This window comes from Taudactylus pleione, unplaced genomic scaffold (genome assembly GCF_031769625.1).
Source record: "Taudactylus pleione unplaced genomic scaffold, aTauple2 ptg000053l, whole genome shotgun sequence".
NCBI lineage: Eukaryota > Metazoa > Chordata > Amphibia > Anura > Myobatrachidae > Taudactylus > Taudactylus pleione.
This window is the reverse complement of record NW_028284455.1, coordinates 35343738-35363124: the sequence shown is the minus strand read 5'-3', so window position 1 is coordinate 35363124 and position 19387 is coordinate 35343738. Positions and strand designations below refer to the sequence as shown.

Here is a 19387-nt window from a genome sequence, read left to right as displayed (position 1 = left end):
TGATTATAAGTCCACAGGAAGACTTGAAGGGTAACAACGAGGTAACTGTAAAGTATCTTATATCAATGAGTAAGCAGTTAAAACAACAGCAGCAGAATCTGAAATTGTTGTCCAATGATATGCCTGAAACTAACTGTCATGATGTTGAACCAGGAGAATATGTTATGATCAGAAATTTCTTGCGTTCAGGTTGTTTGACTGATCGGTGGGAAGGTCCATACCAGGTGCTGCTGACAAGTACTACATCTTTGAAGGTGGCTGAGAGAGATACCTGGGTCCATTCCACTCACTGCAAAAAGGTCAACCAACCGGTGGAGAAACGAGTCGGAGACAAGGCTGATAGCGTGGACCTGTCGCTCGTGAGCTTGTTTCGGGAGGATTGAAAAGGTCGTAGTGAGATACCTGAACTTAAATAAATCTGCAGATCTTGTTGTGGCAATGGACGGGCCTGCTGTGTTCATTTTCATGTTCTCTTTTAGAGTGTTCACCATCCTGGTCGGTTCGGGAATGTCCGGTTTCTGTGAAGGGTGACCGATTGTGGAGAGGGGAGTTGATGGCAGTCAGAAGGAGTGCAATGCCAATCAGGGGAGTGTCTGACCAATCTTAGTACTGTTATTGTTAAAAGAGCTGTTACCCCGGATACTCAGGGACGGTGTGGAGGTTTATCGTCTGAAGATTCCTGTATTTGTGAGCTTTGTGGGTCCCTAGTTGATGAGAACTGTATCCAACGGTGCCAGCCTAAATATAACCCGTACTGTTGTGGGTATCCTTTAGAGGATTATCATAGCATGGTAGGCAAAGTGTTAAATCAAACTGATTGCTGGGTGTGTTCACATGTGCCACAGGGACAGCATAATGTAGGGTTGGTGCCATTTCCGCTGAATATCACGGAAATTTTAGAATTACAAAAAGGGAAAACATTGGATGGAAAATTCCTCTCATCCAAACCACCTCATTTCAAACTCTATCAATTCCAAGTAGATAGATCACTTTTGTGTTTAAACATAACCAATCCCAATAAACCCGGGAGTTGGGAAGTGACAGGGAATAATCATATGATGACCTTCTCACAAAGAACTGATAATGAGTCCATAAACCATGATCTGTTACGCTCAATTAAATCTAGTGGGAGACATTTTAGGTACCGGTATACATTGAGTTCCACCAAAGAAATTATTGGTAAGGTGCCAGATGGTTATTGTAATACAGCCAGAGACTTGCATGCACCAGATGGAAGACCCAGAAATAGGATTGTTTGCAAGGGAAATGTGCTTAATGATAATGATGCATACCATTCCTTATGTTCTCCCTGATAATGTATATTTTATATGTGGAAGAAAAGCGTATAAGTGGCTCTCCCCGAGTTCCGAAGGTTTGTGTTACCTGGGAAGAGTAGTCCCAGAAGTTATGACCCTCACACATGTTGAAATGCTTGGTATACATAAAAACACACCATCACCATATCTTCACACGCAATATGAACACAGAGGCAAACGAAATATGATACCTGGTGACGTGCATAAAGCCACTCAGTTAATTAGTGAGACAACTGGCTTTCAAGTTTTAGTCGCATTGGATCCCACCAGGATCGCTCGGGGTACATTAAATTTTAGATATATTCAGGAACTTGCTAAATTAATAGATAATATCACCGAGATGTACGATGACACATTCAGGTATACAGGGAGAGAATTGCAAGCGTACAAGAAAGAACTGGTGCAAAACAGGCTAGTATTAAATTATTTAACTGCTGTTACTGGAGGGTATTGCTTAACGTTGGCCACCCAATTTGGAGTAAAATGTTGCACCTATGTCACCAATGATACCAGCGACCCTAAGGAAGTGATAGACCGGAATATGGAGGAAATTCTGCAGCTAAAATGGGAATTTCGTAAGAACCATAATGCTTCAGTGGCTGAAGTAGTGGAGAAGATAGAAGGATGGGTTTCATGGCTGGACCCAGTGAAATGGTTCTCAGGCCTAGGGGAATGGGTCCAGGAAGTGATCGCCAACATAGGCAAATTCTTAATCCTTATACTGATTGTCATCATAATAATTGGCATATGTGTCCGGTGTATACCTATGGTGTTGAAGTGTGGAAAATTTAAAAATAAGAGTAAAACGAAAGAACGAAATTATGATGGTGGTCAGTATGAATACTGAGGTAAATACAGAACTGCATTACAACCCTGAACTAGGAAATACCATCATTTAATGTATTATATTTAGACATGCATAGAATGTATTATTGAAATGTTATTTTAAAACACCTCAGATAATGTAAAGTCTCAAATTTCCCCTTCAAGACTGCCTTTATATGTATCCCCACACCTTTCACATGATCTTCCAAGATCCGCGGTGTGCGTATAATAGTAGTTTTATGTCCCCACTCAGAGACACATTATTGATGGATTAAGAACCACCTTGTGCCATCCCATAATAACACTAAATAGTATATAAATGTAAGCCTAAAGATTATATTTTAAAACCAGATTGTGATAGCATGTTGTTCGCTATCAAAGGGTGGACTGTCGAAGCTGGATTATTGGCTGAGACAAGATCAGTTTAAAATTGAATCGAAGCGACGCCGTCTTGCGACTGGCCGTAAGACGCCATCTTGGAAATGAAATCGCAAGACGACATTTTGCGAATGGCCGCCCAAGTGCCATTTTAGATAAACTCACACTTTACTACATGTGGCGATATTACTATTAGCATCATGCGACTGCATCTCACACCATTTCTCATACACACATTAATACGCATAATTGCGCAGTTAACTAGTCGCATATTAGCGAATGCATAAGATCGTGTATGAAAACGCTGAATATTAGCTTCATGCACACGCATCTGCCCCAAGTTAACTAGCGTCTTTACATCAAACCCCACATACTCACACATTACATATTCACATACAAGGTTCCATAAGCTTTAAGGTATAAGATTCAAGTATGCACATTTACTATAATTGCTATGAAATAAAGATTATTTTGTAACTAAGGTTTTATATGTGATAAGTAAGCCATGTTTGGTATTGTACTGATGCGTACTCTCTCAACAGTTTTCCGGTAACATCGATGTAGAGATCGCAACAGGCATTCTCAACTTATGGACCGCAGCGACTTCAAGCAACAAAATGTACATTATATGACCAACTGTTAGGATTTGCATGAGGCGGGAAACCAGAGACCACCAGTTGTTAGAGGCTGGACTGTGTCTATTTGAACCAACCTGTTAGATGCCTTGTAACATATGCCCTCTCCTTTAGGACCAATGGTATTAGCAACAAACTTCTCTATAGTGTTGTCTATTTCTGGGGGGTATAGATATGTGTGCTCTGACCCTGGGTTTCTAGTCTTCGTGCTGTATGCTGATTGACGAGGGGTTTCTTGCTGATGCCTACATCTGGTCCAGAGCGCTGTGTATGTATAACTGTACTTGGGTCTGTATAATTTCCTTTGCGCTAAATTGTACTTATAACTAGCGTGTAACTGACTGTACTTTTACTTGAATAATACTTTGTGCTTTGGAACCACAAGTTCTAGGTCTGGAGTCTTTATTTACTGTATAACTGCATACGCAAAATAGCGTCATCCTTAGAGGTTTATAGGCAGGATATCAGAAGGTATAGGCAGGGGTGTATAGAGGGTCAAAGGCAGTATCGTTAGTTTCTTTATTTTATTTTTGTGCAAGCATTCATATGATTCTTTCCAACTGTATAAATTATGTATCTATGATTTTGTCCCATTAAGTATATATAATGTTTACCACACACCTCAGCATCGTTGTTTTTCTTTGTGTTGCTGCTATATTGTTTCCACCTAGATGACTACTAGGTTTTTTTACAGCACCAGAGAGATGTGTTAAAGAGGCGTTTTGGGGTTTTTTTTCCGTTAATATTTTTATTGAAAACTAGTGACTCCTGAGAGCACCGACGTTACATTTTATGTCTTGCTGTACATTCATTAAATGTAGCCGTTACTGAGCTTCTGGAACAGGAGGACTGAAATAATAATGTCCCCAGTTATCAATATTGGGTTGTTGCAAAACTGAAATTTCTGAACTATTGAATTTGCCTCAATACAAATTGAAATAAATTTCAATTTTGAAGTAAAATCTGAATAAATAATCAACTTTTTACATTTTTCAGGAACGGAATCTCCTTTACTATTGTACGTTTTAATTCAAACATGGAAAGAGAATTATTTATGGCTGTTAAATTGCCTTATTTCCATTATATTATCCCTGATTGAGATATTGTGTTAGAATTTAATCAAACACATATTTTAATTCCTTTTTATGCAAATGAATGAAAGCCTGTCCATAATATTGTTTTCATTCAGTGAACACTGATAGTTGAAAGAGCCCTGATATGAGGTACTAGAGCAAAAATCACAATTATTTTCTTCTGTATGCAAAATAGAGAACTCATCTGCTTAATGACGCCAACATCTTATTCCTATCATGTCTTTTATGTTTTAGGCTCTATGTTTATATATATACATATATATATATATATATATATATATATACATATATACTGTATATATATATATATATATATATTATTTTAATTCTTTATTTAGAAAGCTCACAGAAAAAAAAGATGGAAAAAACACAAGTATAATAAACATTACAAATGAGCCATTTTTTGGATTCAAATAATTAGCGATAAGCATCTGAGGGGGGGTCAGTAGAGAGAGTGGGAGGGTGTTGGGGGGGGGGGGACAGGACTACCAAGGGAAGCAAAATACCATAAAGAATACCAGATGCTAGACAAGAACATTATAAGGAAGAAAAAATGTGCCATTTGGAGAACAGTAGAGAAAAGTATTCAGTTAGAGGGTTTTGTCACAGAAGAGTCAGATTGGGGGGAGCAGACTCAGCCATCGTGCATGGATCACATATGGGAAGTGACCGTGGGGAGCAGAGGTGGCGAAGTGCTGTCGTATGAGAGCCACGGAGCCCAAACCTGAGAAAATATATGGCCTCTATCAAGAAGATAGTAGGTGATATTTTCCATTTACACTATATGCCAGATTTGTCACTTTAAGGTAGAGAGGGTTAGTGGAAGAGGGTTTTTCCAGTTACGAGCCATCAAACTTCTTGCAGCAACTAAAATGTGGGACAACAATTTAACAGAGCGGTTGGGGGTAACTTAAAAGGAAGGTCCATGGGTCTTTCAGAATCGGGTCTCCAAAGACAGTGCTCAGAAGAGCATGAACCGAGGTCCAGAAATATTCAAGAATCGGGCAGGTCCACCAGATATGGGCGAGAGTACCTCGAGGGCCACAGTTTCTCCAACAGAGGGGTGAAGCAGAAGAGAACATATGGGAGAGCTGTACTGTGGTATAGTACCAACGGTAATATAATTTGTAAGAGGTTTCTTTAAGGCGGGTAAAGATAGAGGTTTTAGCATTTGCAAGTCTCATGTCGTCCCAAGCCTCTTCGTTAGGTGGAGGGCCAAAATCTATCTACCAGGAGGATTCATGGGGATTATTAGTAGGCAGAGCAGCATCGATGAGAATGCCGTATATTTGAGAGATCATCCCTTTAGACATGGGGCAATATTTACAGAGTCGGTCAAAAGGAGTGAGGTCGCAGAGAAGTGGGGTCTGTGGTAAGGAGCCTAAAAAGTGTCGTATTTGGAAATATTCAAAGGGATTTAGGGATTGGGTTGGACATTGCAGTTGTAGGTCTAAGGGAGAAAGCCAGAGCCCTTGAGCGCTAAAATCAGCAGGAAATTTAAAGGACTCTGTTATCCACGACTTCATGTGGGCCGTATGCAAACCTGGGGTGAAACATGGGGGTAAGAGAAGATATAGGAGTGGTAATAGCAAACTTAAGTGAGTATAAAACCCATATGTGTAAAGGAATTTAAGTGTTGGAGGAAGGTTAGAGGGAGGAGGACGGTGTTTCTTTTGTTGGCCCCATAGGGAAGATAGGTCTGGTGAATTGATATAGCTGGATTCAATATCAAGCCAGGAGGACGTTCCGTGGGGTGAGTAGGAGGAAACAATTTGGGAAAAGTGTGAAGCCAGATAGTAGAGCTTAAAATCCGGGAGACCTCTATCCCCCTTGGAAATAGGTTTTTTAAGGATGGTCTAAGATAGCCCAAGGGGTTTACCATCCCAAATGAAACAGTTGATAGATTTCTGAAGGTTTTGAAGGAGGGTAAGGGGAACCGCCACTGGGAGGGTCTGGAAAAGGTAGAGCCATTTAGAGAGGATATTCATTTTGACTACAATGATCCTGCCCAGCCACGAGAGTATAAGCCATTTCCAGGAAGTCAGATCCGCTTGTAGTTTCATAAAAAGCTGTGGAAAATTTTCCTAATATAAAGATCATAACGGGATGTCAGGAAGACCCCAAGGTATTTGATTTTCCTATGTTGCCATTTAAAGCTGTAGGAGGATTTAAGGGCAGCGTCTTGGTGGGGGATATGGAGGAGCATGGCTTCAGATTTAGAAAAATGTATTTTATATCCGGAGAGCACACCATAGCGGTCTAATAAATTGTAAAGGCTGGGTAAAGATATCCGGGTCGGCAAAAAGGGCGATTTTGGAAGATGAATTTCCAACCTGCACTCCATGAATACTAGGGTTTAGTTGGACGAGGAAGGCCAGAGGTTCTATCACTAGGGCGAAGATCAAAGGGGACAGAGAGCAGCCCTGCCTGGTGCCATTTGAGATAAGGAAACGGTTGGAAGAGATGCCGTTGATGGAAACAGTAGCACAGGGAGTGGAATAGAGGGCCATGACACCAGTCAGGAAGTCTCTCGATATCTCTAATGATCGTAGGGTACGGGACATAAAGGTTTAGGAGATCCTATCGAATGCTTTTTTAGCATTGAGGGAAAGGATAACAGCCGGGGACCTCCTAGAATTCATGGTATGGATTAAATCTTTGGTCCTACGAGTATTATCCCGAGCTTGACATCCCGGGACAAAGCCGACCTGATCATAATGGACCAAGGAGGGAATGACCTGGTTAAGTCCATTGGCTAAAATTTTAGCATATATTTTAGCATCTAGGTTGAGGAGGGAGATTGGCCTATAACTAGCATAATTGTGCGGATCCTTACCCTCCTTAGGCACCACAACGATTCTGGCTTCTAGCATATCTGTAGGGAAGGAGCCCCCCTGTAGAACATCATTAAAAAGGGAGTGCAGGTGGGGAACTAGATCTCTCATACATTTTTTATAGTATGCAGCTGTAAAGCCGTCAGGTCCAGGGGACTTGCCGGACTTCTGCTGTTTAATGGAAATTATGATTTCCTCCTCCGAATCTCCTTACTCAAACCCCGGATCGCCTCCTACGACAACTGTGGAAGATTGGCAGCGGAAAGAAATTCTTCAATTGCCGTCTCAGTGGGTGGGACAGAAGTAGGGGTTGAGGCAGACTGCAGGTTGTACAGGTTACTGTAAAAGCTCTGGAATTCAGAACGAATAGCTGCCGGGTCGTGAAGAAGGTGATTTTTGGAATTTTTAATCATGAGGATATTTCTATGGGTTTCTGTCGCACGGAGCCTAGATGCCAAAATCTTATCAGCCTTATCTCCCTTTTCATAAAAGGTTTGGTGTAACTATTTTAGACGTTTAGCCGTGTGTTGGTAAAAATAGAGAGCAAGAGAATGCCAAACAGCGAGAAGTTCTTGTTTAAGGGAAAGGCTAGGGGACTGCTTATGTTGTGACTCCAGTTGTTGGAGTGAGTGGGAGTTAGTACGAGTTAGAAATCTTTTTTAGTTTTGGAGGCTATACCAATCAGATGTCGCCGTAGAGCAGCTTTATGGGCCAACCAGAGAGTGGAGGGAGAAGTGCCTGGGAGAGCATTTAATTGAAAATAATCCGTAAGAAGGGTATTGAGATGGGTGATCGTATCGCGAGAATGAAGAATAGTATCTTTTAAACGCCATGTCGTTGGACGAGGACGTTCAGTGATACAGGAGAGGTCAGCTGAAACAGTAGCGTAATCAGACCATATCAAAGGATGGATATGTTTATATTTTTATGGAATTGACCAATAGTTTATTTTGCCACTTTCAGACAGCCCTAAAATTCTCACTTTATAGACTATGGGCCTGATTCAGAGCCGTTCGCTATTTGCGGTCGTTCGTTCAAAAACAAGGGGTGGCTATTCAAATGATCCGTTCGCAAATTGCAGTCTGTTCACACCTCTAAGTCTGAACGAGCGAGCAAAACATACGCTCGGTTATTTGTTAAAAACGCCCCCTGGCCGCTCGCACCATACGTCATGTCCGCTATTTATTAGATTAATCGAGTACATCGACCAGCGTATGAACTGCTCGCTATTCTTGTGGTTGGTTTTTGCTACCACAATCTTGCGAGCAGTTCTGGCTATAAAATAACCCAGTGACGTGGTCAATGACGCTGCTGTATTAATTATGCACACCCATAAAACGCCCGTTTTGACCTTTAAGCACGCCTGCGTTCGGATCTCCACTCCCCATTTTCAAGCACCTTCCCCTGTTACCACCCACATACGCCTCATTCTGTCACTCAAAATAGCAGGCATTCGCTATATTGCGAGCACATGAATTTCGGCCGCACTGACTGGTTCGCGCATGCGTATAACGATCCGTACGCATGCGCAGATGTGCGAACATCGCTCGGAACGAGCGTACTGCCGCTAGCGAGTGGCTCTGAATGAGGGCCTATATTTCCATCATTGTTGCACCATCTAGCTTACATAACTGGTCAAAATTGCATAAGAAACTGGCAATGATAGCACTTTGGCTGTATATCTCCTAAATGTCCTCAGATGCAGCATGCCACATTATGATAATATACAATTGTTCACAATATAGACATATACTTAGAATAGCAAATACATTCTCACCTGTCTGCCTTTTACACCTTTGGGACCAACATCTCCAGACCTGCCAGGCTCCCCATCTTCTCCCTGTTTTTTAGATTAAATGGTCATTAATTGTATACAGAGTTTTGTTAGCTCAAGGCTCAACAACCACAGGTCTTACATGATCAATATAATGATCAGAATTTAATCTTGAGCACAATGGCAATAGGCTATTTAAATTATGATATGCAGTATATGCATTTACTTCTACAAAAACAGCCTCATCATTCTTAAAACAATAACAACATAAAAGTTTAAACAGTTAATCATACATAATTAAAGGCCCAAGTGCAACATATAGGGTATATTTACCAATGGTCGATTTTGATTAAAATCGATCAACATCGATGTTGTGTTTCTGGGGCTATAACACACATTTACTAATACTTAAAAAAAAATTGACAGTTAGTAAATGTGTGATTTTGCCCCAGAAACACAACATCTATTTTGATCGATTTTAATCGATCAAAATAATTTGAAATATACCCCTATGAAAAATTTATCCCTTCCACAAAATGCTTTGAAGTCTGTTCGCACTTATACAGGAGTACTTTACAAATTTTCTAGGGAGGGAACCTTGCTGTGTAGCATTTGTTGACATCTTCAAAATGTTGCTATGCAATATGTTTCCAGTTACATCTCGGACTGTCTTCCTAGAATGCCAGAAGCTGTATTGGAGTATGTTTTAGAGCAGGTGTGGCCAGACTTTTGGACTCAGTGATCTACTTTAAAGCTGTCTACCGAACCCAAAAAAAGGGGCGTGGAAGGCAAAAAGGGGCCATGACCTCGCAGCAAAGGGTTGCTGAAATCACACATAGTATCCCCAATTCAAATTATGCCACGCATCAGCACATCTTATTCACATTACACCACATAGTAGTGTCCCTTATTCAGGTTACGACACACAGTAGTGCCCACTTTATACACAATGCCCATAGTAGTGCCCCTTATACATTGTCTACTGTAGTAGAGCCCCTTATGCAATGCCCCCTGTAGTAGTGCCCCTTTATACACAAATAAAGCTTTTGTTTTATATATAAAATATATATTTAAATATGATGGTTATTGTTATTAATAAAAATTATAATAATAATAATAATAAAAAAAACTTTATTTATATGGAGCCACAAGTGGTCTGCAGCACCGTACAGATGGCAAAACAATAAGTCAGTACAAGGTAAAACAGTAAAGAAGTCAAGTAACAAATAGCACTATAAAACGCAGCCACTGATGTGAGGGGTGCAATGCAAATATTCAGGGTAAGCTGAAACCTGTAGCTAGGTCTAGGTCGTCTGAAGAAACAAAACAGAGGAGTGGAGTCCAGGGGCAGAGAGCCCAAGAAGGAGGTGTAGAGTGTAGCTGGCATGTAAGAGAAGTAGGTAAGGAGAACAGGAGGGAGGAGGGTGATGATTCCTGATCTACGAAAGAGAGTCTGACCATACTGTAAACCACTGAGCATTTAAGATCCACAAATGAGCCTGAAAATTTTACCAAATAAAATTGGTGCTGGACTAAATACAAAATATTTTGTGTGTGGTCCTCAAAAGTTCACTACAATTGTTAAAGGCCCCCCAGATGAAATAATTGTCCACCCCTGCCCTAACCCCCTGACCTAACCCTTATGCTAATGTCAACATTTTGGCTATGTGGACATGTCATATGTCAATATTCTGTCTACATTTTATAGATGTTGACATGTTAGATGCTGACATTTTAACCACGTCGACATCAATACTGTCGATATTTTGAATGTCGACAATGTGACTGACTACCGTGTTATTATCCTAAAATGTTACCCAGTATATGTTAAAAAGACTGTTTCAGTTATAATCAGAGAACAATAAGTACACATGAAAAGCGCAAAGAGAAAGAACTAAGTAAATGGATTGCTCAGTAAATGGAATATTGATTCATTTTAGGTTAAATTATGCTTAAATGTGTTCCTTTTCCACATTTCCTCACTGTCTATTTTGTTGGGCCAGTCTAGCTAACGCTGACATTTCTGAACATTGGAATTTTGCAGATAACCTTGTATTTTCCTTTCTCTACTTGCACACACCTGCTAATCATTGCTGAACCTGAGAAGCAGCAAAACAGAATGTAATTCATACCTGAGGACCAGGATAGCCAGGGAATCCTGTATGACCCTGCAGGGGAATGGTTTGGATTAGTAATAAACTATAATAATATACTACTGCCTACTATTGTACAGTTCTTTCCTTTCTAGCAAGACACAGCAAAAAGCATCAGCAGCAGATAATTTAACAACAAAACACAAACAGTAAAAAGTCAGGAAAAGGACAGAAACCCTACAAAAGTAGGGCTGGTTTAATCAATTATTACATACACATACTCATACACATACATAGTCAAAGTATAGCTAAAATAAACACACAAAAATGTGTTTACATATAGACAAAATTAAATGATTGTGTTGTGTGTGCCTGCTTGGTGTGTTGTGTAGTAGCATACCTCCCACCTGTCACAATTTTGGTGGTACTTTTGGATACATACTGTCCCAACTCCCAACTTACATAGTAGGGAGGTATGGTAATAGTCTTGAATGAAAAGACACTTGGGGATATTTATGAAAATTTGAGCAAATGAAAAAAATATATATCTTGTAGATTGACACCAATCAAATTCCTTTCTCTTTACGGTTTACAAACTAGACCCTTAAACTGTCAAAAAGCATATCACATGACTTCATTGTGCAATGCAAGCTTTAGGTATGTTGCATGGATGTGAATATATAAAACAGGTGTAACTATATCCTCCTCTTTGTAACAGCAACCATGGTAAGAATTCTGACTTAAATTTGCTACCATTAGATCTGCTGATGGTTCAGAACAGTGATGTTTGTGTGTTAATAGTCAGTCAGTACATTTTGTATACTGTAGCAGACTTAAGGTGGGAGCTCCCGCTACCAAGGAAAGCAAACAGATTGCCCCGGTTTCCCTACTGCCCCGTAGAAAATCCAGACTGCGCATGCACGAGTCTGGATGTGACGGGGGCGGGACATTGGGGATGTCAAGCGGAGTGACATAATTTCACTGAATATTAATAGGCCGGCCACCGCGGGATAGTGGAAAGCGGTGGCCGCCTAGCCCAGCACGCAGTTACCTCCCCGCCGGATCCCGGTGCCAGCGACAAGCAGCAGCAGCGTGTCTCCTCACACGGCGGCCAGCACAAGTACAAGCTATATTAAAAACTAAATGTAAGTAGTGTAGGGACTCGGGAGAATAAGTGCTGGCTAGTTACTGCTGTTCTCTGCTGGGTGGCTCTTCCCTCTATACCGTATAGTCTTACTTGCTGTATGTGGTGTTAAATAGCCAACAAAATAAACTCCTGAAGTATTGGTAGTTGTCCCTAATAACAGTCAGTTCAGCAATGACTGCTCTGCTGCAAGAAGGTGGAAAAGAGAGGGTCTGTGACAAGGTCGTAATGCAGAGGTGGGGAAACTGTTTTCTGCCGAGGGCCATTTGGATGTTTATAAAATCATTCACAGGCCATACAAAATTATAGAGCCCAGCCCCACAGGAAAATGAAAAGACTCACCCAGGCCAGTATTGCACGACTCCAGTTAAGTCTCCTCTCCTCCAAAATAGCTACAGCAGCCAGATAGCAATGGGTGCTCCAGCAGGCACAGACACCCACTGTCTCACACAGTCATCAGTCACTGTGTGTGGGGGTGCAGCACCAAGGCTCCCTGGGAGCGCATCAGCAGGGCTCACTCCCTCCTCCTTCCATCCCTCAGATATTCAGCAGACAGCCTGAGGCTGCCTGACTCCGTGTCCCACTGCTCTTGCGCTGCACCTCTCCGTCCTCTTCCGCTTAAGATGTCTGCGGGCAGGCTGAAGGAGGACGGGCAGCATGGGGCTGGACGGCGCTGAGTGACTTCTGATGTCACACTGCGGCGCCACGCACAGCCGGGCAGCGTCTGAGCCGAGTGCTCAGGGCTCAGCGCTGCCCGAAAAAAACCAAAGAGAGGGAAGAGAGCCACAGCTGGCCAGGCCTGATAAAATGGTCTTGCGGGCCGTATACAGCCCGCGGGCCGGAGGTTCCCCATCCCTGTCGTAATGTATCCCATTATGTCACACACCCTCTCATTTCCACCTTCTTGCAGCAGAAAGGCCCTTAGAGGAATTTACTGTGACAGCCTGCCTATATTAAATATATATATATATATATATATATATATATATATATATATATAAAAAATGAACAAAGGGGGTGCACTCACCAGTCTTCTAAAATGAGTTTTTATTTCATCTTTTTAAAAAAAATTTACAGCATCATAGTAAAGCTCCGACGTTTCGGTCCTAGCCATGGACCTTTGTCAAGGTACAATTCCAAGTAGTACTTTGCATCAATATATACCTGAGTCCAATTAAGAGACTCCTCCCTCACAATCATGTGAGTACAAACAATACAAACATATAGAGACATGAAGACATCATTTGTAATTGTGCAATAATACCAATCAAAGACTAACTAAAAAATGAAAAGTAATGAAAAAAAAAACATGTTAACAGACACATATATAAAAACAAACCTTACAGGTATAATCGAGCTGCATCCCCCGCTAGCGTGCGTGTCAATTCCCCAAACTTCCTGCCAAGTGGAACGCAAGTCGGTACCATTTCCTGTCAAGTGGCACGCAAGCTAATACAGCAGTCATGACAACCGCTGTTAAGGCTTCCTGCACTTCATCCGTCGATGCTAGCGCCCGGATCAATCAAATCACGAAGTAATATACAAGAACACTAGGGACCCGGTGACGCAGACAAACAAGTATACGTCACCATATAACCCATTAATTTAAATGAAGATGTAACTAACAGAGTTTTCATATATTGACTCATCAAGCTAATATCAATCGGGCAGTCGACATGCACGTCCATCAAAAAGACGCAGCCTGTAAGCAAACCAATGATAAATACCTCCTCATAGATAATATAATGATAGGACAATGTCTATCCATCTGGATTGAATTACATATGCCTAAATTATAATGTATACAAAAACATGGTTTGTCAACATGTGTGTCGACATTTTTTAAAAAATTTCAATTATAAACAACCAAATTTAGACACATTAAATAATAAAAAATAAATAACAAATAAACAAACTCCATAGGAAACCCACATTGCCACAACACTCGAAAAAACAAAAAATAAAAAATCAAAAAAATTGTATCATTACAAAATCTGATGATGCACCCCCACTTGAGATCCAAAAATACTTTAATCCAAAAACATCCCAAGGTGTATAGCTTCATTAAGGCCGCGAGGGTGGACCGTATCCAATTTATATATCCACATCGCTTCTCTCTGGAGCAAGAGTTTGGCCCGATCGCCTCCTCTCTTGGGTGGAGGCACCCAATCGATAATCATGCATCTCAATGTTGCTAAAGCATGCTGTGTTTCAAGGAAATGTCTTGCTACAGGTTTATCAGAAGAACCATTAACAAGCGCGGCTCTAATAGAGGATCGATGGTTAGCCATCCTCTCACGAAGTGGACGTATCGTCTTGCCAACATAGACCAGAGAGCACGGGCACACCAATAAGTAAACCACATGGTCGGAGGTACAGGTGACTCGATGTCGAATGTAGATCTTGGTGTGTGGGTGATGAAAAAATTGACCCACCATCATACTCCTGCATGTAATACAATTTACGCATCGAAAGCATCCTGGCTTCACTTGGTTCATCCAAGTTTGAACAGCCACAGCCTTTGTTCTATCAGGACGCATTAGTCTGTCCTTTAAATTCTGGCCACGCTTGAAGCTCATCAATGGTCGTTTAGGTATACAATTTTTTAAAACAGGATCTGTAGCAATAATATCCCAGTGCTTAACCACTGCATTACGGACAATCGAACCCCCTTTGTTCATTTTTTGTATGCAGGGATACAGGTGATCCCTTTTGGGTGGCTACCCCAGCAATTGGATTTTCAGACGTGAGTGTGGACTAATACTGGACTTTATATATATATATATATATAACCATTTTATTATATTGTACATGCAGCCTGTGCCCTACAATAACGTCATGCTTATTGTGCCCATTGCTATGCAGTGACTATATTGTTCCCAGAATATTCAGTCCCTAGACATTCTCACATATACACACTATGCCTAGCAGGACCCACAACAGCTGGGGGGAGCTGGTCATGCCCCCTCACCGACACTACACGCACCACATTCTACGACCATATATAATCTCCCTCAAACTAGGTTTCAAAAGTAGGCAAGCATGCTTTACGAATCCTACTGATACAATTACACACCATTCTTCAGATTTTCCCATCAAGTTTAGCTTTATTGAAAAGCAGGAGTGGTTCTGCGTTCTGTCAGCTTATACTCAGAGCATAGGGAAGTTTATAGAGAGGACACAAGAAGCTCTTTTATTGGAAATGAACTCAGAGAGATTATGAGATTCAAACAGAAATGAAACATTGGTTATAAAGGATCAAAAGCTATCATTTGTAGAATCAAGTAATAAAATAACAACAGAAAGCTAAGCTAAACAGATACACGTTTAAAAAAATTCTATTAATACAATAATAATATATAACATTTTATATTATATAACACATGCTTACCCTCTGTCCATTTATACCTGGAGAGCCAGATCCATCAGCACCATCCATACCCTGACAATAACAAAGCATAATTACAGTAATAGATACACATAATATTAATACTTCAGTCCTGGATCCTAATTGCACTTTTAATTGTGTTTTCATGAATTATTCGAAGAACTAGTCATACTGAACTCTTTCAAAGTGCCCATGTTTATGAGATGAGTCAATATTCTAGAAAATGTACCCTGTTACTGTATTAGGAACGACAGATTGCTGAGGCACAAATCACAAATTCTGCGTCAGTCATGTCATAGAGCACTAGCAAAGTTGTGCATTCTCATGAATATTGGTGCCATCCAAAACATGGTTGCTGGTAACCTGTACACTTCAATTTAGATCTTGTTTTTTTTTTAAAAAGTGATAAGTTGTCCAGAGCGCAAATGAACATTTACATAGTTATAACAAAAGCAAAATAAAAAAAAACTACCAGAAAAGCACATTAGACTAAAACATCAGAAACAGGAATGTACGATGTAAAGGGAATATTAATACGTACTGGCAAACCTCTACGTCCTGGAATTCCTTCCTCACCTTTCTCCCCAGAGTCTCCTGGTTCTCCCTACATTCAAAAGGCATCAACAATTAGCATCACATTAATAGAAAAAATAAAAATAAAGTTTGAGACATCTGCTTAGGAATGTGTCACTAAATAATTATAGTAGACAATGCTACGCTTATAAATGCAGAACCTGTGTACTACAGAGAAAAACATACACTTGTCTACGAATATGCCTTGTTTCTGATATCATAGGGCAGGACTATACTGTGTGGCTGACATTAACAATTCACTCAGATGTGTAACTAAGATCATTTAATTACTTGCTGCCCCTTGACAAATTTTAGAGCAGATCCCCTTTCACCATATCACCATGTCATGACACCTGTCCACCATATAAGGCTTTTATAATGCAATGTCACCCAAAGCTATGACTACTGTACTCCAATATAAAATATGTAATTTATAACTGCAGTATCACTATAACGTTGTTCAAATATATGAACAAATCCATAGTGTATTAATACTAAGATTTAAATATACTGTACAGTATAGCTCCATGGCCAGCCACACTAAACAGTTTACAATTTGATATTGTATTTTATACTTTCATTCTGAACCCCCCTTTCTACCTCCTTGATCTCGGTGAGAAAACATGTAGGGTGAGTATTGGTTTGGTCCAGGAACACTTGGAAGGGATTGCTGATATTACTGTGTCAGTGGACAAGTTCATGGGCAAATGCTACATCCTGTTCTGGTTGTAGTACAATGTATAGAGAAGATTTTTATTGTGATACTTTATGAGCAGTTATATTTTGGAATTGTTGTTTTATAATAAATCCTTGCAGAATACTACAGTAAGATCGCCCACTGTGACGTGATTTATTTGCAGATTCCACATAGCTGATGATTCATCACTAAGAGATTGTCAGGATTTCTACACAGCACATGAGTTTTATGAAATGCTTCATATTATGTGTTTGATGTACACACATTATCAATAATGGTGAATCCCTTGTATAACTTTATTAAACTCTATGCGCCTTCTTGTATTTTTATTAGAATTTGTGTTGTGTTTGGTGCTGGTTTCTGATCTGTGACAGGAGAAGGCAGCTATTTTGTCCTAAAACTGCTTCCGAGAAATGTACAGTAAGGATTATATTTGGATATAACACAACCGGGGCACTTTTTTGTGCCATAATCAAGTATGATATGGTATTTGTATATTTTCCTTCATCACCTACCTTTGGTCCTCTAGATCCCGCATTGCCGAAAGGACCAGGAGAGCCAACAGAACCAGGTGTTCCCTACAATGTAATACAAAACAGATTCAAATGTAAAATAGACAGAGCCTATCAGAATAGAGAGGAGGGCAGTCTGTGTGACACAATAGTGCTTGCTAATGGTTCATATTATATCGATTAAGCACGTGTGTTGGTGGAAGAAATAAAGTGTGTTTATATCTGTCCCTTTAAGAAGTAAAGACGTATAGTAAGAAGTTGAAATGTCTAAAGAAAGGTAATTAAGGGACCAATGTACTGAGTTAAAGTACCAATCAATCAGCTTCTAACTGTAATTTTTCAAACACAGCCTGTAAAGTGACAGTTAGTGGCTGATTAGTTGGTACTTTATCTCCGTCCACTTTCTCGCTCTCCAAGGCTTCGTACACACTGGAGTTAGTGACAAAGGAACAGCCTGCACTCAGAAGAGAAAACAAAACAAGTACAGTGTGTAACTTACAGGGCACCAATTCCCATAAACAGATGTTCTACTTTTACTTTACCAGACTCATACCTTGCCAAGGATATCAAGATGAATTTATATAGGCTCAGCACATGTAACACTTAATTCCAGGTTACAATGTATTGACTAAGGGGGAGATGTTCTAAACCTTGGAGAGAGATAAAGTGGAGAGAGATAAACTACCAACCAATCAGCATCTGTCATTTTTCAAACACAGCCTGTAAAGTGGCAGTTAGGAGCTGATTGGTTGGTACTTTATCTGTCTCCACTTTATCACTCTCCATATCTTAGTACATCTCCCCCTTTAGAGAGCTACTAAACATGATCGATTTAGAATGGACAATTTTTAACATCCAAATATGCAAACGTTTTTAAAACCGAGACAAGGTTCGAAAATTTGTCTTTTAAAAAATACTGCTAATATTATTATAATTACAATCTAAAATAATTACATTGTAAACTAGAATTGTTAGGAAGATGAACTGCTTATGCCGGCAACAGGGCTTTTCAGTCTTTGATAAATATACCCTTGAGTGCTGCTGACCAGGCTGCAGATTGTGTATGTAACGAACATATCTCTGCTGTGTATTTGCGGATGTTGCTCCTGATTCCAGTGCACCTGTTCCTGCTGTGAACATTGCACTTCTGACAATGAAAGGTACTGATGTGACAGTGCCTGTTACAGGATGCAGAATTAAATATGCATCCCTTGATGTGAAATCTTATCTAAAATATCTTCAATTCAGCAATGTTCCTAAAACTTTTGTATATATGTTTCTGAATTAAATTTTAAGTTTAGCTGCCTTTTAAGTCACCAATAAATGTACGTAAAAAATCTCTCCCCCTATCGTATATAACAGGATTTTGGTACTTAACGATAAATCCCTTTCTCCGATTCCATAGGGGACACTGGAGAGCACAGACAGTGGGGTATAGACGGTGCTAAGTGGAGCTGGGCACTTTAAATTTTTAATAAGTGTGACTAGCACCTCCCCCTCTATACCCCCTCCAAGCCCCAGTCTTAGCAAACTGTGCCCGAGGGGAGCTGAGAAAAAACAAACAGAAGAGGAGGCGAAGCAAGTACACAGAACATATGAAAAGGTTGAAAAACAGTAACACAACCAGAGACATCAAACCATTTTCGAACAGTCATAACATATATGACCCCAACCCTGGCAGGAAGGAGCAGCGCAGGGTGGGCGTCCAGTGTCCCCTATGGAATCGGAGAAAGGGATTTATCGGTAAGTACCAAAATCCTGCTTTCTCCTTCATCCACTAGGGGACACTGGAAAGCATAGACAGTGGGGACGTCCCAGAGCTCCCATTACGGGCGGGAGAGCGCTGAGAACCCTGCAAAACAGGCCGGCCATACTGTGCTGCAGAGGCCGCAAACATGTCAAAACTATAAAACGAACAAAAGTATGCCGCCCAGACCAAGTGGCCGCTCGGCAAAGAGAAACCATGGAAAACACCCGCCCACGAAGAACCCATGGAGCGAGTGGAATACACTGTAATAGAAGGCGGAAGCTCCCCAGATGAGGCCATATACGCCTGTTTGATTGTCACAGCGGGCCAGCGACAGTTTGGAAGCTGGCCAACCAGGGCGAGCATCTTATAACCAA

General features: G+C 40.6%; 1 protein-coding gene across 1 annotated transcript in view; it reads right to left on the bottom strand.

The window, feature by feature from the left end:
- The window catches only part of LOC148535363 (collagen alpha-4(VI) chain-like), a 423891-nt gene that overhangs the window by 125174 nt on the left and 279330 nt on the right, over window positions 1-19387 (bottom strand). The window contains 5 exon segments of the mRNA XM_088462796.1: window positions 8860-8922; window positions 10989-11024; window positions 15485-15535; window positions 16023-16085; window positions 17267-17329. Coding sequence (XP_088318922.1) covers window positions 8860-8922; window positions 10989-11024; window positions 15485-15535; window positions 16023-16085; window positions 17267-17329 — 276 coding nt within the window.